This window comes from Emydura macquarii, unplaced genomic scaffold, assembly GCF_026122565.2.
Source record: "Emydura macquarii macquarii isolate MOO-44397 ecotype Brisbane River unplaced genomic scaffold, CSIRO-AGI_Emac_v2 contig_2768, whole genome shotgun sequence".
NCBI classification, from domain to species: domain Eukaryota; kingdom Metazoa; phylum Chordata; order Testudines; family Chelidae; genus Emydura; species Emydura macquarii.
This window is the reverse complement of record NW_027132905.1, coordinates 25171994-25195921: the sequence shown is the minus strand read 5'-3', so window position 1 is coordinate 25195921 and position 23928 is coordinate 25171994. Positions and strand designations below refer to the sequence as shown.

The window sequence follows — 23928 nt, the reverse complement described above, 5'->3', positions numbered from 1 at the left end:
GTGTGGCGGGTCCACCTTCCATCTCCAGAGGGGTGCATACATCAAACCTAAGCGGTGTTGTGACCATGTGCAACAGGTTGCAATGCCCAGAGCAGTGAGAAAGGCCCAGCCCAGTGGGACAAGAGCCATCGCTGTGGGGTGAATTTGCTTTCTAACCCCCCTCTCAATCCCCCCTGACACATAGAGGATCCTCACTCCCCTAGCCTTTTATGACTTATCTTCTTTTTTCCAACTCTTCTGCAGTGAAATTTATTAAAAATTTCCATGACAAAATCGTAACCCTACTCATCACTGCTTATGAACACTTTAGGTATGTCTACACAGTAATGGGGATATAATTGCATCATGTGTAGATGCAACTAGGCTAGCTTTCACCTAGCTAGAGATCACACCTCCCAATCGTAGTGTACACACACCCTTAATGTATGGAATATATCATTTTGTTCACTTGGGAAAAAATTACATGTCAATTTAAAATCACTGCAAAGAAAAATCTGGGGAGATAGGTATGGCAGAAATTTGAAGAAAAGTGGGTTAGCCAAAGATAAATCTCAAGCTTTTCCATTTTTTATGGCAGGAAAGTATGGCAACGGTTTGGAGATAAAGGAGTTGGTTGAAAATTTCTAATTTTAACTCTTAGTTCCCGAGTTGCCACCCGAGGCAACAAAAGAGTTTGTAGTCTAGACTGCAACTGCACGAAAATAAGTGAAAGCAATCCTGGGGTAATTCCATTAAAGTCCCCAGGATGATTTTGGCATTGTGCGAAGTACGTACGTTTCCAGAGTATGAAAGAAAAATGCACTTTCAGGGATATCTGACCAACATATTGCTTACTTTCTTATTACTGGAGAGTTTTATTTTATTATTTTTTTTTTTTTACAAGTGTGATTTTTTACACAACACTACAACAACCTCATACAGACTGTTTCTAGACTGTTACAAAATAAAGTCTAAAATTGAGCCTGCTACAAAAATAAAAAACCCTACTATAAAAATAAAGGCTTACAATTTAAAGATGAAATTATTAACATTTGTTCTGCAGCCCATCAAATTGTAATGAGGTCATTTCTGCCTCACTGAACTTAAACCTTTCCAGAAAATAGGACTGTGAACTCCTTTGTGGTTTCTTATGTTATGAAAGTTAAAGTTGTTCATTAAAATCCACCCTAGAATGGACTTACTGAGATTGTCTCTTTGTAGGTTACCTTCAAGAGCATGCTGAACAAAGGAACAGTTTGATAATGACATTTTATTCTTGTGCTATTTGCATGGTGTATTGAAATTTAGAAATTTGGCTGTTACATACCCATGAAATTATTAAATTACTATATAATATTTTTTATATTTAAAAAAATTACAACCCCTTGAGATACAGCAGTTTTCACCCCATTTATAAAAGCTTTTAGTTTCACTGGCATAATGTATGGCATTCTATGCTGTGTTAGCATTTCACAGGCATGAATGTTTTAAAACTTGCATTGCACAGGGAAAAGTGTACATTTCAAAGAAAGAGCACATTGAACAAAAGCCAAGCAATTCTTTGGGGAGACAGTAAGCAATCAATTTCATATCACTGTTTACACTCACCCTTAAGGACAAAATAATACAGTTCAATTGTTATTATGAATGTATCATCAAGAAGGGGAAAGACAATTTTAATGTCATCGGCCTACGATATAAAATCCTACTTTGTCTGCTTATTTTAATCTATGTATTTACATGGTGCCTATCACCACGGTATCCAAGCGACTGAAAAGCTTAATCGAATTTATTCACAAATTCAAATATATCTTGAAAATTTTGGAACTATTATCCCAATTTTATACATAGAGAACTGAGTCAGAGACAAATTAAGCAAGTTGTCCAGGGTCACAAAAGGAGTCCATAATAGAGGTGGGAACTGAAACCCCAGTCAATGACACCCATTATAGCACAGTAACTACATGTCCATCCTTCCTTTCTATTAATTAACTAGAACTTTTTTCTTCCAGTGACAAGATTTCCTTTTCAAAGATCTACTTTATTAATTAAGCTACTTGATATGTTGGCTTTCATGCATTCATGAGTGTCAAACATCCATTCCGGTATTTTACTATTTCAATATTAAAGACGTTACTTGCTGTGAAGCCTACATTTTTTTTTTCTTGTGCCAATGTTAATACTGATTATTAGGACATCTATATGACGTGAGAGAGAATAAAAATCACAAAAAGGCATCCTAAAACTTTTCAGTAAATTACTATCTATCTATCTACTTCTGTTGCCCCTGCTTATGCATTCATCTGACCATTTATCTTTTCTGGCTATGTGAAATGTGTTCTAGATGTGGCTACAAACAAAGTTTGGAATGAATCCCAGTGTTGAGTGCTGTTGCTCAAAAGTACTACAGGTTGAAGTCTGTTATAAGCATAGGAACGTGGATTACACATTTCACCAACATGCTGCAAATCACCCTCAAAACATGTTCAGTGTCCAGCTGCCTAACCATATTTAGAGAGTCAATTTAAACACTTCTTCCAAGAAGTGCTGGCTTCTATGTGGTTATACGAATAGCATAAAATACCTGAAAATATGCATCGCTCTGTTCATAAATCAGCATAAGGAAACATGTTTCATTACCTATCTACAAATTAGTAAAGCAGAGAATTAGGTTTGATTTTAATTCAGAAAAGGAAGAAATAGATATAATTGTCAATCAGATGGTATAATTGTACAAATGTTAAATTGTGGTTTCATATATAGTAACAGAAATACTCTTGCCTTAAGAGTACCTCTGATCTAAGGATCTTGAAGTCCTTTACTAACATTATATATGCCTCAACAGTACTGTTATAGTGGAGTATTACTCAGTCCTGTGCTTTGTTCACTACACTACACTTCTGTCCTTCCTTCCTTATCTCCATACAGATTAGCATATAAAAATGCCATTGTTTGTCAGACGTCACAACACCATTATGTCTGTGCCTTAGTTTCCTTTATTTTAAAAGATCACTTTTCTCCATTAAGGACAATACACAGAAAGAGAGATTTGCTTTATATTGGTTTTATTTTTGAACTGCTTAATATTTGAAAATCTTGCATAAAGTAATAAGACATTTTAAAGCTGCTTCAGTTACAATATTCTACCTTGTTCCAAGTTCAAAACCCAGAATTTCAAAAACCAGTAATTTCCAGGAAAAACAATTTAGCAATAACCTAAACAACAATATTTAAGCAACTACCTCCCCAAACTGATATCAAAGGCAGGCATGAATACTAGGTCTAATTTTTTCAAGCCTAGCTGCACTAATTGTGTCTGCAGTTTTGAACATGCAAATACAGGGCTGCATCTCCACGCCCTTCATGGTCTGTCTGAATGTACCCCCTCACATGTCAGGCTTCATACCTTTACCTCTCCTAGGGTAGAATCAGGTGATTCTCTCACTCTTACACAGTGTACTGTAGTCCAGGGCCCTTTGCTAATCCTGCAGGTCCGAGAGAGATCAGACACCGGTGGTTCTTCCCTTAGGGAGTCTGTGACCAGAGTATAGAGTGACCAGGCAGTCCTCTTACAACCAAAGTGGTCTTTATTTCAACAACAATGAATCATAAGAGAAATAAATCTTTAAGAAACCCTCAGTATAAATACGTCTGTCTTACCCAAAGTCTTACTGCCCCTGATGGTAAGCTAGGCAGGCCTAACTTATTTAGACATCCCTAGTGGGTGTCTGTGTCACTCTGGTTCCCCACAAACAGCTCCCTGAAGAGCCACTGGAACAGCTATCCTCCCCCCTCAACCCTCTTTTAAAGTGCATTGGGTTTTTTTCATCTTCTGCTTTCCAGTCCTTTTCCTGTCCTGGCATTGTCTCTGAACCCTCAGGTGTTTCTGGAGAAATGGCTCATCTTGAACCATTCTTCTTCCCTTTCCTCTTTTGTTTGTTTTTTTGCTACTCTCTATTAAACTAAACCAATGTATGCATACAGTAAAACCTGGTCATTATACCATACTACTCATTACAAAGCTGCTCAAATGTCCATCACATAGGGTTACAGGTGGAATGAGTGCCAGAGTTTCAGTATAACTGAACCTGTATTCCCATTCCATGGTCTTTCAAGGGCAATCACTTAAGGTTTCTGGCTCCCAGCCATCACACCTCTCAGGCAGAGACTCACACTTCTCTCCCTCCCTCTGGGGTTTTAATGCTACACAGCTCCCTGCCTTACACTGGTATACCCTCAGCAAGCCAGTCTCCCTGAAGGCCCATGCCTATGGTTTGCTTTACCTTCAAGGGCTATGAACAGTGTATTGTCAGTAACTAAAAGTTATCACACAGCTCTTTCTAAGCAACTACATTTATTCTTAAGATAAAACCAATACAGAAAAAAACAAAAAATAAAAAAAACCCAATAAAATTCCTGTGTGTAGGCTAAAATCTTAGATGTCACCCATCAGTCTTATGGGGTCCCAGTAGGCCAGTCTTTCCAACCTTTCCCCACAGGTTGGTGGTCCCTTGGACAGAAGATCCTGTCTCTTTCGGTGGATCTGAAAGAAGCCTCTGTGTCAGGTTAAATAAAGACTTTTTATGTCAAAAGCCTTTCTTGGTCTCTGGGAAACCCAGCTTGACCCAGTATGTCAAACTTCCCTCAGGTGATGGTACCTCTCTAGAGGTGTTTACCACCTTATTTACATTAATCAGCCCCCACTGTTTTTGGTTCTGGGAGGTGCAATCCTCCTTCCACCTTCTGGAGTTGCATGCAATTCCTGGTCCACAGTGATACATAAACCATTCATCACCTCAATACAATATGTTTCCCCCAAAGACACTACATGTGGATACAATATCTGTCACAATGAATACCTGAAAAAAAATTGTAGGGGCAGTTTAGGCAGCAACATTTGGAAGTGGCCCTGATTGACTAAGGCCACATTTGGATTTATTAGTAATCTTTCTTTGTACTAATTCCCACTGAATCCAAACTGAGACTTTAACATTACACTGAAAAGAATTATTAACAGTCACTTTGCTGTGATTTAACTTCTTCCCATGCTTTCTTGATTTTAATAAAGTAGTTTCTTTCAGTTGCTCAAAGTGCTTATTCAATAGATTTAAGCCATGTCTATACCAGAAAGCTCACAGTGACACAGCTGTATCGATGCAGCTACACCACTTTAAGATCTCTCGGGTAGCAGCTCTATGCAGATGGGAGAGAGCTCTCTCGTCTGCATAATTAAACCAGCCCCAATGAACTGCGGTAGCTATGTCAACAGGAGAGCTTCTCCTTTCAACATAGCACTGTCCACAATAGTACTTCTTTCAGAGTAACTTATGTCACTCAGGGTAGTGTTTTTTCATACCCCTGAGCAACATAAGTTATACTGACAAAAGTGGGAGTGTAGACATAGCCTTACTGGAACAATAATATGTATCCCTTTTAATTGTTTTGGGATGAGGAACCACCAATCAACTACCGCAGAGAATATTTAACTGGCAATAGAAAATATTAGAACAATTTTTCTTTTCCATCCAAGTCCACACTAAAAGTCCACATACTGAAATTGAGACTCTCAACCTTTCCAGACAACTGTACCTCTTCCAGGAGTCCGATTTGTCTTGTATATCCCCAAGTTTCACCTCACTTAAAAACTGCTTGCTTACAAAATCAGACAAAAATACAGTGTCACTTGCTTACTCTCTCATTTTTGCCATGTTGTTATAACATAAATCAATTGGAATATAAATATTGTACTTACATTTCAGTGTATAATACATGGGTCAGTATAAATAAGTCATTTTCTGTATGGAATTTTAATTTGTACTGACTTCACTAGTGCTTTTCATTTAGCCTATTGTAAAACTAGGCAAATATGTAGATGAGTTGATATACCCCTTGGAAGACCTCTGCATTCCCTCAGGGGTACATGTACCTTGGTTGAAAACTACTGGCTTAGACTACCCAATTATTCATTATTTTAATTAACCTAATCAGAGTCACATTAATCTCCGCTATCTGACTCTGTTCTGTATAATATTTTTCCTATAGATTTTGTCCAAGGAAAGAATTTTGTCATTTGTATATAATTCACAATTTTACAAGATAAAGCTAGCTTGCTCCTGACTCCTTTGTCAGTAAATTCTCTTTTTAGTGTCAGGAAGGAACACAGCCTCAATTAATGATCCAAAATCAGAGGAGGAAATTAAATACAAGGTGCTTGGAAAGCTATTTCCTTTATTTGGTGAGGCCCTCAAATTTTAAAATACACAAACACATACCCAAATCTAACATTCCAATTTTGTCTCTTTTTTCCCCAATCATCAAATATTAGTTCCCCTCTAAAACTGCCAAGCTTGGGCTGTTTCATACCATTATTCTAGGCTAAACTCCACACTGAAATAAATGGAAATTAAAAAAAAAAAAAAAAAAGGCATGAGATGGAGCTATGTTAAGAGTGGTGTCCCACACTCCCAAACGTCCACAAATAATAACTGTAGGTTTGCTTCTGCCTTTAGCAGTGGAAGGTTAGCAGATAGGGTCATACAAAATACCAGAATGAGTAATTTGGAACATAATTATTCTTAAGTAATTATTTTATATTTGATAAGCTAAACTTACTCGCAAACAAGGAGCAAAAGCAAAATACAGTATTAAACTTGAGAAATTTAATGAATATGTTTTAAAAGGCCAAAGATTACAGCGATAGGTGCTCAGCATCTCTAAGGATCAGACCCCATGTTTGTACTCCTTTAAACTGTCACCAGATGCTCACTGAACAAGTTTGTTTAAAATAAATTAACAAAATGAACAAAACAACAAAACCACTGGGTTTCCCCATGTGTCCTATTCCTTTGTGGTTATCCTCTGGAAGGTAACTCCACTGGGATAGAGAGCATTTATTTTGTGTTTTGTACAGCACTAAGCACAATTTTAGTTATGACAATATTTCAGTCTAACAAGCACACAGATATGAAATAATAATAATAAAAATGATATCTATTTGATTCCTTAGCTCAAAAACACACATTGTAAAGGAAACAAGGTAAATTATTAAATGGAAATTTCAGGAAGCAATAAAGGTATTGAAGTGACATTACTAAAATTAGACAATCATTCACATGTGAACACTTCAGCCAACAGACACAAACACAGAACTATTCTGCTTCCTTTGAGTAAGTCAGTGGCAAACATGAAGAGCTCTTTTGAAAGAGCGAGGCCATGTCTACACTTTCAAGCTTACAATGCCACAGCTGTACCAATACAACGACATAATAAAATCAATGGCGGTAGCAATGTTGGCAGGAGACGAGCGTCTCCTGCCAACACTGTGCTGTGCACATGAGCACTTATGCTGGCAAAATTTATGTCACTTGCAGGGTGTTTTTTCACACCTTTGAGTGACACAAGTTTTGACGATGTAAGTGCTAGTGTAGATGTGGCCTAATTCTTCCACTGATATAAAAAGAGACAGAAATGCAACTTTGGTTGTGGACAGTTGAAGACTATGGACCAGATTCTCAGCTGCCCCAAATGTAACACCTGGCTCACATCCAAAGGTGGGGTAGCTCCATTGACTTTAATGGAAGTATGCTGACTTAGGCCACTTGAGGATTTGTCCCTGCATGTCCATGATGGCATACAATAAAATATCAGCATGTGTAAAAAGAGTTCCTCTTAACATTTCACTGTTTTTCCTCTCATGATTTTTCCAGCCTCCTATATTGAACTTTTTTGTAATTGTAGCTAATGTGAATCAAACTTGACATGAACAATTTGGTTTTGCTCTGGAGATAGTACAGCATAGTTGATAGAGGCTGAAGACCCTTTGGTGGGGGAGTAGCTATGGCTCCACTGGTCTTTATTTTGTTGTAGGCTAACTGGATTCTGAAAAGGCTAAAAGAAGCTGTAAAAAAAAATTTTGTTTGAGAAAAATGGTATCAACATGCAAAATTGTTACACACACATTGTTACAACTTTAAATGCTGATATTTCAGGGTCATCATTTCCACAACATAAGGTCACCAAGTTTATGATTCATGAGGTGGAAAATTCTAACTGGACCTTTTTACCAGAAGCTTAAGCATCCAACCATTTCAGATAAAGTAGAACCTCTGTCAGCTTTAATCATGTTAGTGTTTAAGACAATCAAATAGACATCAGCAGAGGTCACATGACATTCAATAGAGGACATCAGTACACAAAATTTTTCAATGTAATACTTTTTGTGAAAATGACTATTACAATAAGAAAATGGCATATAATTACACTGTAAAAACATCTGATATTTTACTGACTACAAAGTTAATTTGTATCTCAACACTAATACAAAATTTGACATTTGATTATTAAAATTACACAAGAACCAGCAACATGGTATAGCTTCCACCTGCCCTAATTTACATGGATAGAGGTAATTACAGTTCTGAATTCCAGTATATCAACCTCCTAAGTAAGCTGTCTGCATGGATTCGAAACAGAGCTGTAAAAGTCTTCCTTAGCATGTTATTACACGGACTGTCTAAATATCTGGCATACCCATGAGTATTTTTAACAAGGGGAGCCAAGGTGACATATCTGAAATAGAAACAACTGCCACATCCAGTTACCAGCAACAGCAAATACTAGTGTGCAGTCCTACTATAATGCAAAGACTGGATTATATGACAACAGAAGAACATTAATCATGTTATGTTTGTCTGGGGTTTAGGAGACTTTTTTTTTTTTTACACTATTTCTATAATGGGTGCATTAGTATCTATTAGTAATTTTCTATTGAAAATATGCTGTTAACTATTTAACATGCTATTAGTAACTACCATTAGCATTTCAATGAAGACATTTTAAGGATACCGATCAATTTGCAATGAATGCTGTCTGCTAAAACACAGTGCTTTAACTTTAGGCACTAAATCAGAGGAGTTTGCAGAAATTAAGCTGCCAGCACTGTCAGAAAACAGCCAATATTATACTGTTTAATTTTTTTCCCCAAGTGAATTAATTGCACATGAAGGATTCCTAAATGACAAGCCTTGGAGACTACATTACTTAATACAAACTTTCCACATCTTCCTATCAAAATGACTCAATTCTGTCCTGAAAGATAAAGGAGGATAGTTCAGACTCCATGTGTTGTCCTCTCAGATTGTCAACAAGGAACCATACCTGAATGGCTAGTCTGAAGTACAGCAGTGCCATCCAAGAAATGTGTTCTATTCACAGTCCTGCTGTCAAGCTTAGTTAATTCATCTAAGCTGTCTGGGCCAGATTTTAATAGGTATTTAGGCACTTAAAGGTGCAGATAGGGCTGTATTGGGATTTTCAAAAGTGTCTGAGAGACTAGCTTTTGAAAACTGCAGTAGGTACCTATCTGCATCCTTATGACACTTAAATACCTTTAAAGGTCTGGTTGCCTGTGCATAAATTTCCTCAGCTGTAAAATGGAAATATTTATTACTGCATAATGTCTTCTAAACAAAAGCTCCCTGTTTTGTTTCTGATATTTACATTGTGAGGATTTGTAAACCTGTTAATACTGGCTAAAAATATAAATAGTAAATATTTATTTCATTGATTTTTTTAATGAACTTGATGTCCTCATGGGGAATATATTACACCACAAAAGTTATTATTAACAGGGGTGCCATTTTAAATGAAATTATTGAAGTTTATACCTTTCTAACCTAGAAACTGAACAGCTGTGGGACCAACTCAGGTAACAGGCTCCCAGATATCTTTCAGATGGTAATAATTTGAATCATGCTGGTAATGCAGAGATGGCTCTGTAGTCTATTCCCTTTGTCAAAATGCTACTGTTAGCTATGAACTTATTTATAAGAAATATTGATTGAGGTGTTGTACTACTACTAATAGCAATAGCTAGCTTTTATATAGCACTTTTCATCCATAGATCTCAAAGTGCTTTACAAAGTTGGTCATATCACTATCCCTTATTTACAGAGGGGACTAATAAATAGTCAGTGCTTCTCTGTAATGATAATTCAGGAAAGGAACAGGAGCATTTTGACAAATTTTGAACTAAGAATAACTAACATACCACTGAAGAGTCTGTACTTTACTTACACCTTACAAATTCAGTGAAATAGCGGTAAAAGGCTGGCATAGTATACATCTTAAGCCATTGCTATTATTTACATAAATATTCAAGAACCAGTAGCACGCTACAGCACTTTATAGTATTGTCTTATCTTGTTCACTTGGCTCAAGGGCCATGTCAGCTCACATACTTTTATATCATTGTCCAACTAGCTACAGTTTGTGGCTTCAAAAAACTATAAAACATTCCACTGACTGAGACATGATGACCCTGTTAGCATTAGCATGAAAATACTCTATTTAGAGGCTGAGCAATTTTTGTTTTTTGCTGGGTGGGTGGGGTAGAAGGAGACTATATACAAGACAAACTTTTTCTATATTTATTGCCACCTTTGGGGCACACTTCCTGGTTCATACAACACTGTTAAGAAAAATAGCAGTATCTCTTTCCTATTCAAAATATTATGAAATGTAACAGTAAATAGAAATGCATTCTCAGTTGCACCAAGATGAAGGCCCAGAAATATACTAAGCAAAATGAAACATTTGAAAGGGAAGGAATTACAAAAACTGAGGAAAACATCTGCTTGCATTTATCTTTGATAACTGTCATTATTAGCATTACCAGTACTGTTGGCTGAGTGGGTCATGTGATGCTGAATGAATAGAAAAGTATAACAGAAGCCAATTAAAGTAGTAGCATAAGAAGGACAAAAATACCTATTTTAAAATAATATATTTTAATGAGCATAAATCTGAGGTATTGGTTTCTATAGAAATCTGTTGCCTTTTGGGAAATATTTATACATAGCCAAACATACATTCTCAACCCAGTCTTGAGAATATAAGAATTATGAGCACAAATGCCCAAAGCATAGTCAAAACTTGCATGCACATAATACTTGAGTGAAGACAAGGTATGCAAAAAAAAAGTGCATCAGATAGGGAGCTTGACTTTTGAGTCCACCTTTAAAATAGCAGCAGCGTATCCTTTTTCATAAATAAATTAAAGTCTGGATGTACTATATACATTATATATTTCTAAATGATTGCCAAAACAAATATGCTCTACTTTCTAACTTCCTTTTTTAAATTATATGTTGATAGGTATGTTCTCCCCTCTGCTTCAAATGTCATAACACCACAAGTGGAAATTACATTTGTGTATTAAAGAATGGCAAGAGGCCAAAATCATTCAAAATTATATCTGTGTAATACTTCTGAAACCAAGGGAGTTACAACTTTAATCAAGAGCAGCACTTGGAGCTGTTAAATAGGTAATATAGTAACAATTCTAAGTTATGATGCTTCTTAATACTAACCAAACGATATACTAATCAGGTCAATGTTTACTATACCACCACAGAAACAAACATTATATAAAGAAAAGGAAACACTTCGCCAATTTAATTGCTGATTAACTATTTGTTTACTGAGTGTCTATATGGAATATATTAATATCTTCCATTGTTGTTTGCAGTTTTGTTGTAGCCATGTTGGCCCCAGGACACTAGACACACAAGGTGGGTGAGAATATCTTGTATTGGGACAACTTCTGCTGTTGAGAGACATATGCTTTTGAGCTTCCACAGACCTAGCAGAGCTCTGTGTAAGTTCAAAAATTTGTCTCTCTGGACAGCAGAAGTTGGCCCAATAAAAGATACTGCCTGACCCGCCTTGTCTATCTACAAGCAGGCAGGAAAGAGAACAATGGCTTCAGATTGCTGTTCATCCACCAATGCTTAAGAGACAATGCTAGAGACATTTGCTTTTATGTCTCACTTTTGACCTCCAACCAGCAAAACTGGCCAATTTGTCAAAGGGGATTCCAGTTTGTAAATACAGGAGAACTGTGCTAAAATTAGGGTTACCATATGTCCAGGTTTCCCCAGACATTGCATTTGTTTTGATCCTCTATCTTCTGTCAGGGATTTTTCAAACAGGCAATGTCTGAGAATTTTGCAAAGCAGTCATAGCAGCTCAGAAAGAGCCCCGATTGGTCCACTTCCCAATTGGTCCCTCCCTGCATTCACAATTAATTGGTACATTCCCCTGCAGCCATAGCTGCTGGATCTCACCCACTCAGGCCCCAGCCCTGGGGAGGGGGCCCCGCAGGGAAACGCTGACTGATGGCTGGCACTGCGTCCTGGGCTTGCGCCTGCCACCACAGCAGGGAGTGACATTGCCCCCCATCTCCAGTGAGTGCCTCCACTACAGCTACCCCTCAGCCTGGGGAAAGCTATAAATGACAGGAATTTGGCGGGGGGACTCTGCGCTGGAGTGTTAGAGGACATGAGGTTTAGAGCTGGTCAAAAATTTTTCAAGTACACACTTTTTTTTGGTCAGAGAATGCCAATTAATCAAAACATAAACCTTGTAGGAAACTACCGGTTTTGACGCAAGTTTAATCAGGAAACTCACACACCACACAGTTTGGGAACTTCTGCTCTGCAGTAAAGAGTCATCTGCCTAGGGTCTATGCCAGGGCACGGCAAGCCTCAAAGAAAGAATCATGCATGTAGGCTTTTTGTGGTTTTAAAATCCTTTTCTATTCTTTCCCCTGCTCTTGCATGTTCTGCTTTGCTCCTACTATGGTATTAAAACAATGCTTTGCTTGGAGAAGGCTGTCTGGTCACTGTATGTAATATTGATCAGAGGCCCCCTCACCCTCCACAAGGGAAGAACTTCAGGGGCTGAACTCAGTCTAATCTGCAGAGAAATCAGTCAGCACACAAGGTACTATTGGTTGTGATCCAGTCTTCAACAGAAAGATGAAGGCGTGGGGCCTGTCACCTAACAGGATACAGTCAGAGAGACCAGAGCAAGGACCAGAAGTACAGCTAGCCCTGTAACTATGACAACATGTATTTATAAATTGTGATCTTAGATACACCAAAACTACATGCATTGGTGAATTTAAAAAAACCAAAACAATGAATTGCACCACCTACACACTTAGTTTTGCATGGATGTACAGAACAAATTTGATAGGTACAGTAAAAGGACTCCTATTCCCTAATTCCTAACTGCATCCAACAAGCAGTACAGGTTCCCCTAAAGCAGAATCGAACACAAGACAAATCTCCACACATAGCAAATACAGAATTCTTGTGAATTACTGAGCATTTAGCATGAAGAAACATTCTCCAGCACTCCAACAAGATTCCAAAAAGATAGAATGTAGGTTACAAACAGGAAAAACTGTAAAATATGCTGATTAAAAATAAAATAGGGAAATGAGATATTTCTATACTCAATGACAAGGAGAGTGTGAAATAAATAGCTGTTACTAATACAAATGTTCACAATAACTATTAGCCATCCAACATCAATCTGGCCATTTGCTTCAGTGACCACTGCATGAAGACACAGAAACAGAGCCATTGCGTTAATTAAGCAATAATGATTGAAGCACAAGGCATTTCCTGAGGATTAATGAATGGCTGGCCAGGAAATGAGGGAGAGGAGGGGAGCTGATGACCTAAGCCAAGTTAGAAGGTCATTAAACCCTGGCCATCATTAATCCCCAGAAAATGCCTTGCACCAAAGTCATTATTGTTATTAAAAGATTCAAATTAAAAAGTGGCTCTGTGGATTTTGTCATGCGAGATGTGCTTTAAATTGGTACGAATAACACATTTCTATCAAATAACCAATCAGAATTATTTGTGTTCCATTCAGCACATACTATATAATGCAAACCTGTCAAAATATTCCTTTATGACTGGGAAGAAGAGATATTATACACTTCGGTTTGGACCATGCTTATCCAGAATGTGTTTTGATGGGCCACTTCCAACAATGTTAAACTAGTGCTTAAATCTAGAAACAGGTCTAGATCCAAGCACCTCCGGAATTTTGGATGTTCAAAATCCAGATCAGGATCTCATTTTGTGTCTTGTGCCTTTCTGTATATAAATCCAGAATAAGGAAAATATGAGATTGCTACAGCTTTATCACCATATCATTCCTTTACAAAAGGATAACAATACCTCTGCTAACGAGATGGGAGAAAAGGAAAGACAATACTGAGAGGATAAAGTTATTAGAAAGAAAGATTTAAAATAATAATTTTCTACTACTGTTTTCGACCCAAATCTCATCTTTACATACGCAAAAAAACTGTCATTGACTTCATAACTCTTATTATTGTAAACACTGTAATAAAGCCCAAATATTACAAAGGCACTAGATCGTACAGAGTTAAATTAAACAATGCCCAAGTCATGTGGCTTCTCACAGATTCAGGTACTACCATCTGACACAGCTTTTTCCTTTAGCACAAGTGCTGTGCTGTGCTGACAACTTCAAGAGCTCTACTTTACTTAAAAGCTTAATTATGAGCTTTGTAAAACTCTCATTTCAATTTCTTTGTAAAAGAGTAACTTTAAAGCAGCTCAGCTGTCTGCTAGAACAGCATCTGGGAATGGAAAGTGGGCAATGCTATTGCAAGATGTGGCTGTATGTCCAACTAAAGATTTTTTTTATGCGCAAGTCATGAAATAAATAAACTAAATCATTAAATGATGGAAGATAGGGGATTTCAAAGCTGGACATTATAGTTTTACCTTTATTGCAGCAGAGATTTGGTGCATGTGTACACACAAACGTGTGCATACCTGTACATGTGTGTATATACATTGTGTGCATGCACACAAGAACACGTGTTTTGCACAATCAGGTCATAATGAAAGCTGCTAGATACTACCATAACAAAGAAATTCAGAACTAATGCAACCTTAATTTTTTTTCCTCTGATCTTGGACCTGTGGAACAGTTTTTTCCCCCTGCAATGAAGTAATGTTACATAAAACTCTTCATTACAAAAATAAAAAGATTTTTAGGATCTACACAAGATGAAAAACTAAAATTACACTAGCAAAAATTAACATCAGAATATACATCTTTGAGCTACTGGGACACATCAGGCAGTAGGTTTTCTTGTGTCTATCATCTAATGACTCAGCAGATGGATTTTCAGTGAGTTAGCACTACACTAAACCCGCCCTTATGTTCTTAGGAGACACAGCTAAAGGTCTCATATCCCATGAGACATAAGAACAAACCCTTTACCATTTAGGATCATTAAATATCTCATTTTTTTCACAGAAGTAGGGCTGGCTAGCCCTAGGTTCTATAGTTTACATTGTGTATGTCTTTATTCCTTATCCTGAAGTAATAAATTACTTCTGCCCAGTGCTTAATTTGTAATGAAACAGATGCTGGGGCTCAAGCAATTTTTTTTTTAAACTTTCATAAATGACGCAGCAAGCCCAGAGGTGTCCGTGCTATGAACTGCCAAGCCTAGAGGTGCCGGGACTCAGTCCTGGCATGCCATGGCACAAATTAAGCACTGCTTCTGGCTTTAACAGACTGTATGACACCACATCATCATGTAGTCTGCATATGCCACATCTTTAACAGAATAAAAGTTTAAGCTCAAGTTTAGGAAGTTTTGGATTTTAAACTGGTCACTGGTTCAAGATTGTATATTGCACATCTCAGGCCTTTGGCCAATGTCATTTTTTTTTTTTTTTTTTTTGGAGGGAAGGGGTAAGGATTCACATTTGGGAGTAAAAGGCAACATTTCTCTGGCATGTCATTTTTGTGGGAAAATGGGTAGCTATCAAAAGCCACATAAAAGATTAGAAAAAATAAGAGAGTATGGAAATATTTATGTGACCAAAGGCACGTGATAAATTTATTTTATCAGGACATCACCACAACACATGGCATGTGTATTCACAAATGTTCTCTATTCAAGCTTACTTTTGAGAGTGGGAACTCACACGGATGTCAAGAAGCCATTATATTTATGCAAGTACATCATGATAACCATTCAATATAAACATATCAAAATAGCTAAGGTTGAGTCAATCTCAACAGAAGCAAAGTAACTGAAGTAAGTTTGCCATGCCTCCCTTTTATTATGTCATACATGATCTTCTGTCATATGGTGTCATAAAACTAGCAAATGCATCATATTCTCTTACTGTAGACTGAATTTGAACCAGCGGTCACCCAATGAAATTAATAGGCAGCAAATTTAAAACAAATGTAAGGAAATATTTCTTCACACCATGCACAGTCAGCCTGTGGAACTCGTTTCCAGAAGATGTTGTGAAGGCCAACAGTATAAATGGGTTCAAAAAAGAATCAGATAAGTTAATGGGGACTAGGTCCATCAATGGCTTTTAGCCAAGATGGTCAGGGATGCAACCCTATGCTCTGGGAGTCCCTAAATGCCTGACTGTTAAAAACACGGACTGGACGATGGGATATATCACTAGATAAATTGCCCTATTCTGTTTACTCCCTCTGAAGCATCTAATACTGGCCACTGTCAGAAGACTGGCCACTGGGCTAGATAGACCATTGGTCTGACCCAATCTGGCCATTTTTATGTTCTTATCTTCTTATTTTACAAATAGTTGATCCCACAATTCTATGTAAGTATTATTATCCCCATCTTATAGATGGGGAAGCTCAGGCACAGACTATTAAGGGTGAAGATGGAGACGCCTCCTGTTTCCAAGCATAATTCACAGGGTCAGAATTTACACCTAGATTCCAGACATTTGCTTGTCAAATCATATGAGTATAAGTATGAATCAAGTAACTGAAGTATTCTGACCTGTGCCTGCTGTTTGAAAGTGAAGACTGTCCCCAAAAGGGAGACTGGGCTCCAACTTTTTAAAAAATTAGTCCTTAAGAAATGTTGAGGAATTCACTTATCAGATCTTCTACTGGCTTGTTAACTGAACCAAGGAATCCTGGCTCACATCCAAATAGATTTAGTCTAGTAAGTTCCTACAAAAATGTAGCTTTAAAAAATAACCCATTTTAACAGAGTTTAAATTTCCTTTACCAAAGCATTCTATTTTAATTGTCTTCAAATGACTTTTCTATAAAACTAGTATTTTGACAATTTGAACAGAAAGTATTAGCTCAATGTGGTTTAAGATATTAAATTCCAAAATAAAGGCTCAGAACAACTCCCCCTTAATGTATTCAAAACTCTTTTTTCCAGTAGCTTTATCACAAACAATTTGCAAAACAAATGGATTCCTGAAGTTTGTGTCCTGATATTCAGAGATGAGGAAAGGTACTATTTCTAAGAGCAGAAAGTACAATAAAATGATCTCACTTCAGCCTTCCTGATGTTTGAAATATGCTCAGTACATGGGCAAATAGATAAAGAAGGTGTACAGTATGTATGTACATATACTGCCAAGGTGAAGTATGATGTTCTTGTCATGAACCTGGCACATCACAACATACAATTTCAGCCCGGGCAGCTTGAGTGACAGCAGATTTTAAAACTGTCATTGGTCTAGGGCTGACAAAAACCAAGCCTGGCCTTCAGTTTTGTAATGTTCATTACTTGTTTCACCTGAATCTGAATACTGTGATGGGAAAAAAGAAAAATTGTTATTTTTGTGATAAATTATTCTCACAACTATTATGTTAGCTGTGGTAAACTTTCTGCCAAGCTTGGAGTGTTGTGGATTCCAGGCAGATACTGAAGATCAATGCTCAAAGTATAGTTGAGAAAGGCTTAATAGTGTGAAGTAAATGTTTTTGATAATAGCTGGAAATGTATTTCATGCTGCAGAAACAGGGTTTTTCCCAAGATTATAATGCTTTTGTACATACTCAATTGATATCTCTATTTATAACAGGTATATTCTGCTCTGCTTATGATTGTGCTATTGTCCTAAAAACTTTTCAGCAGTGTCTTACTGTATAACCAAAATGTTTATCGGTATTTTGTGAGATTGGAAAGACGTAATAAACTGTATCTTAATAGAACAGACAGATGTAGGCAAACTTCTTGGAAGAGAGACTTATGTGGATATGAGGGGTACTTCATTCAATACCAATCATTTTATACAGCACAAAAGAAAAATGTCACAAACCCACAAAAGGCTCCACTTGCAACATTTAACTGGATCCACCTTCACCCTCTCTGGTGGATCCCAGGCCATATACAGATGCATGCAACTATATTTTAGATGCACTTGAGTTGAAAAATAAAGATCCAAAATTAGATTTGAACCGTAACTTGCTCTAAGCTGAAGAGCTTTCATGTGCATTTTTCAGCTTCGGGCCATAATAAGCCCAAACAGCCAATTTCAGATCTGGAACTGGACTTCTCCAAAGTCTTTGAAGGTCCATATCTGCAATTTCAGGTTCAGATCCATCCCTAGCATAAATGTGCAGTCCTGATCACACCACCAAAGAAAATAAACCTTTTATTGAATAAATATTCTGAATAAATATTCACAGTGTTGTAATATCATCTTTCAGTTTCCATTAAAGACAACCCGTTACAAAGTTCACATGATTACTGCAGATGAAAAATATTTAGAGACAGCAGGAAGGAATAATAGTATTCAATAGACTGTTCAATGGTATTCAACAGTGTTCAATTGCAACTGTTGTCTTTTTACTTTCAGAAAACACTTGTCTGCCATTCTGCAAATGCTGACTATCTGGTCTGGACCACTCTCCTGAGGCCAAAGTATTTACAGATCTCATCTGAATGATACACTCCCTCAGACATGCTCAGTCTTGTAATTGCATGAACTAGATCGAGAACCGTACATCATTACTGAGTCTTGTTTGATGCTATACATTTGCTTGGTCACAAGCTGCTGGTTTTGTTTGGCTATTTGAGAAGATTAGTTTCAGCTGCTAACGTAAAAAGATGGGACAAAACGAAAAAACAACACCCCTGCTGGAAGAATTTCAGTCTGATATTAATGGGTATATTCCTACAGCAAAGCTATGCATCAGGAAGGCAATTGCCCAAGACAGTTATTATCCATATCATTTACATTCTATGCAAATAAATATTTAAGTGGTCCACAAATCAAAACCTGAATCTCTTGCGAAGGGTTAACTGTTACCTAAGTACTCACTAGAAAAGCAGTTGACTAATTTATCTTTGCATTACTTAACAGCAAAAATACCTTGATCTACTGTAATTTATACTTTTGTTTTATCAGAAACAAAATTAGTTTCAGAATATTAAGACTTTCCAAATTCTCTCCCAGTAACTCTCTCTCTTTCGATCGGATATTTAAATTATTAGTTTATTTTGGTGTTTGGTCTAACTAGTAATTTTATCTGTAATAAAATAATATTGGTAAATGTGGGGAGAAATTAAAAGAATATCTCAAAAGAGAATAGACTCCCTAGAATGAAAACAGAATGAAAATAATTAGTTTCTTAATCAATAGTTAAATGTCTTCATTTGCATCTGGGGCGTAACCACCAGATGCTATTAGAATGGCCTAATGAAATGGGTCGCAAAGAAACTTATTACTTGCAGAACTCAAGCTGCGATTCAATGGCCCAGCAAAACAAGAAAGTGCGCCCTGTACTACTGAAACGGAATAGCTTGGATTCAGTTGATTTTACAAGGCAACCACATCACCGCAGGAGCAAATCTCAGCAAGTCCGATTCAAAGATGATGGTACAAACAAGAAGCCAATTGGTGTCACTGATATGGACACTAAACCTGCCAAAGACACAACATTCATGATTGGAAAGGCACAAATGTCCAAGCACCACAACCTGCCAAACTATTCTCTCTCTTTCCCAAGGGCCCAGAAGGGGCATCGGAATATTGCTATTCAAACTTCTCCCAGCCTCAGGAAGCACTTCCCAGTTTTTAAAAAGAAAAAACTGACAACAAGTAAGTCTTTAATGGAAATGCCAACAGAGTCTGAATGCTCTGTCCAAGTCAATGGCAATCTTTCTGAACAAGACACGTCTTTGGATCTCTCTTACTTAAGAATAACTACACATTTGGAAGGTGGATCTAGAAGAGCCAAGACAGCCAGTCAGTTATTTCAAAGAGCATCTAAAGCACAAAGCAATGGGCCTATCCACTCAGACTCAGATACTTCCGCAATACTGGAAAAGGCAACTGTTAATACACTGGTGCCTGAATACATACATCTAAATTCTCCACAGGACGATAATGTTTCTATTTATGCTCCAGACACGTCCATGGATTTAAATGATTCAGCACGTTCTCCTACTACAATGAGCCAATCCAATGAAAACTGTACAATGCCATCCAAATCACGAAAATTTTACTCCTGTTTAAGCAATACCAGTAACTGTAATGAAATTAATCCACATTGTGACTTTTGCGAAGAAAAAAGTGATCTAGAGTTACCTGTATCCACTAAAGAACTTAGCACTAATGAAACCACTCCATCGCCTCTATCAAATCAGCATTCATCACATTGCTTTCTCAGAGATCAACAGCCAACAGAGTCTGAATCAGATTCTGACTGTACAGTACTGACTAATGATAATCAAGGAATAATGTCATTGACCAGCACTAATGACTCAAAATCCATTCCCTCATGTCATACTGAAATGGATAAAAATTCTACACAGTTAGATGTTCCAGAGTATAGCAATTGTTTAGAAGGCTTTCACATAAAGTCCGATCTTCCAGGGAATGAAATAAAATCAGAAAGCAACAAAGAGATTAGAGACATTAATCAAATTCATTTGCCACATGGTGAACTATGTGCCCTACAAGGCAGACTGCAGTCCATAGAGGAATCTTTGCACTCAAACCAGGAGAAGATTAAAGTCCTTTTGAATGTAATTCAAGACCTGGAAAGAGCCAGAGCCCTCAGTGAAGGGTATGGTGTACATTAATACTAAACAACTATTTTGCTAAGTAATTTATCAAAAAGTCAGAAGTGGCTGTTTGTTGTCTTTTAAACTTTGCTACTGAAAATCTTCCTTTGAAATATTTAAAGAAATGATTTCAAAGTAATATTCTATCTTCTGTTTCATATACTTGAGCGAATACAGATCAAGAAAATGTCTTTACGTTTTGGCTTTCATTAGCACTGAGTTTACAAAACATTGGCTCAATTGGGGTTTATCTATGTTGTCCATCAATCATATTTTAATTCAAATCCATGGTACCAGAAAGCAGATATCATGTGGCCTATGAATTGACGGTTTCAAACCAGTTAAAAGGGGCCAAGTTTCTATGTGACCAAAAAAAAAAAAAAAAAAGGCATGATTACAGATGGCACTAATTGACAGGAGATATGAAAGAACTTGGAAACTGAACTCTTCTCTCACTACGAAGGGTGGTACCTTAAGAACAGAAATAAGGCACATTGTCAGGACAGTGTGAAGAAATTTGCACTTTCATCACCTGTGCTGTAAACATTCTTAAGGTTAGCTAGGATCTTCATTCTCTCTGGCTGCAAATTTAGACCTATACACATACCATATACACCACATGAAAATCATTAACTAGAACATGGTGGAAGAAATGCCAGCAGAAGTTTTGGAATTATTACTTTCCCTTCTGTTATGACCAATACAGAAAGTAAAAATCCATGAGCCACATTAACACTTTATATGTTATCAGTCCAATCACAGGTTCTGTCTTGCAACCACTATTCATGTGTTTTGAGACTGCAAATTGTCCATTGGATTTCAGACTTCAATGGGACAAGTCTGCAAGTGCAAGACCTGAGTAAGTGTGGCAGGATCAGGCACCTTATTATTAAAAATGTCAAACTACCATGTTTGAGACACTTATATACTGTTTTACAAGCTTCAAAATGTCACCAAGTTTAAACCACCAGTTTAAAACTGGAGTGTATTTGCTCAGAATATATTTCAGAACTCTGTATAAATCTAACATACTTAGAAATGGTTTCTAGCTTTTAAAAAAGTATGTTGCAAATAATTAGTCAATCCTTTTTGCATCTAAAAGAAGATGAAGAATCTTTTTTTTTTTAAAGCTACATGCAATAGCTCTTGCAAAACATATTAAGCTGCACACCTAACTTGCTTTCATAATTCCCAACACAAAAGGCAAAAATGTCCAGGATGGGTCATTTACATGTACAATTGATCTATATGTACAATTACTACCTTATCTTTAAACTCAAGCTAGGTATGTCAGCACTATTTAATCCTGATCACTGGCTACACCAAACAGGCAATTCCTTCACATCCTTCCACATTTGCAGAAGATTTTTAGGCAGCAGGAACAGCATGGTTCCAGTGCAGAAAAAGATGGGCGGGATCTGGGCTCATAATTTGAGGCCTGAGGCTTTAGCGAAACATGCAGGGAGTGAACAAGAGACGTGCAAGCTGTAGCTAGATGACCCACTGCCACACAAATCCTTCTGTGGATTGTCCTTTCACACTAGGACTGTGGAGATATATTATGGAATGTGGTGGTGAAACCTCCATGGAATAGTTCTGCTACTTTTCTGTAACCTTTGAGGAGGAAGATATCTTTTATACCAACAACAAAAATAGAGTCTGACCTCATTTGACAGAAATCCTTGTTGGTGATTATATATCTTAGTAATCCAGAATGGTCTAGCTTTGTCAAGTAAAAAGCAGACCATTTTGCAACATTTATTCCTCATTTTTATTGTTACCACATTGTTGAGAACTGATTTACCATAAAGTTCTTCAGCTAGCTCTGTTTCAGCCTCAGTAACAGGCTTCAGTCTATCTTTCTAGAATCATTTGGTGACTATGTTGACTATGGTAGTAAAACTGTGTGACCATTATTCCCACTGTTTTTGTGAGCAGCACCACAATTGCTGTTGAAAAGAACAGCCCTGAGATTAGTTCTCAGAAAAGCAAACAATCATTTTGGGAATAATCATAGATGTTATGCAGATAAAGCTGCCATTGACCTCGGTGCATTGGACGACTGGGATGGAAGGAACCACCTAGTACGTACCTCTGCAGTATGACTAAATTACTGCAGTTGTCCCCAACTCATTCTTCATAGATGACTGCCAAGCCTAGCCTTAAATATCTCCAGTGACAGCAATTCTGCAACTTGCCTGGTCAGCTTGTTCACTTTGTCAACTTTCAGAGTAGCTACAAAGAGATGTGTTTGTTTTTTTAAATAAATTTTCAAATATACAAAGAACCTTCCAGTAGGTATAGAGTGAAATAAGATAAACCACAAAATAACTTGTTTTTTGATAGAGCCATTTATGTCAATTTGCCTTTAGGGCTCTATTTAATGAAAATGTTTAGCTGCCTTGCTTATGTTCAAAGGAAGGGACAAAAGAAGAGAGAATGGAAAAATAGAAAGCAAAAAGAAATTATATTTTGATGTACAAAAACCATGGCAAATGGTTTCAACAGTATTCCAATCAACAAGTATTCTTAAAGCTGAAGTGTTCTTGTAACTGATATTCTTATACGAGATAACAGCTGTACAAAAATCACCTGCTTTCCAGAGAATCCTCTGCATCACAATATCGGCACTACAGTTTGAGAGAGTTTAAGGGCAGAGGTTCAGGATGATAAATGTATGTTATTAGGCTAGTTTTAAGCCAGATTCTTAGCAAGAGTCTTCAGTGTTAAATTTGTGATTAGGATACTAAAAATGCCTGTAAAGAGTGGTTTGGCTTATTATAAGAGTAGCAGCTTTTTAGTGTATAGCTTTTATATATAAATTACAGCAAATAATGTCTATTTCAGGCGCAACTTCTACCGCACTGGCCAAGACCTCAACAACTGCAGCACTTGCCAGAACACGGCATGTATCATTTACAGGTACCTTGTGCTACTTGGTATAGTATGTACAGATCTCATCAGGGTACAATACAATATTTGGCATGCAGCTTTAGTTCTACTATTGTAAATCATTAATACAAGAGTGAAAAAGTTATTTTTGTTCTTTTAAGGCATAGAAAGAAAGTTTTCAAAAGTGGCATTATTTCAAAAGGTTTGGTACCCAAGAAAATTGAACTGGAAATGTCCATTGACATGATATTGCATTATTTTCACTAGTAGCTTTGCAATCCTTTGAAGCAGTCTCTGCTGATTGGTATTTCCTTTGGGTATGATTTCTTTCATGTTGG

General features: G+C 37.1%; 2 protein-coding genes across 3 annotated transcripts in view; one reads left to right on the top strand and one right to left on the bottom strand.

Moving 5' to 3' along the window:
• The window catches only part of DOCK2 (dedicator of cytokinesis 2), a 407820-nt gene that overhangs the window by 188482 nt on the left and 195410 nt on the right, over window positions 1–23928 (bottom strand). The gene's annotated exons all lie outside the window — the stretch shown is intronic.
• The window catches only part of INSYN2B (inhibitory synaptic factor family member 2B), a 28729-nt gene continuing 24167 nt past the window's right edge, over window positions 19367–23928 (top strand). The window contains exons 1-2 of the mRNA XM_067566687.1: window positions 19367–20700; window positions 23546–23620. Of these exons, the coding sequence (XP_067422788.1) occupies window positions 19382–20700; window positions 23546–23620 (1394 nt within the window). The 5' untranslated portion in view covers window positions 19367–19381. The remainder of the gene's footprint in view (window positions 20701–23545; window positions 23621–23928) is intronic.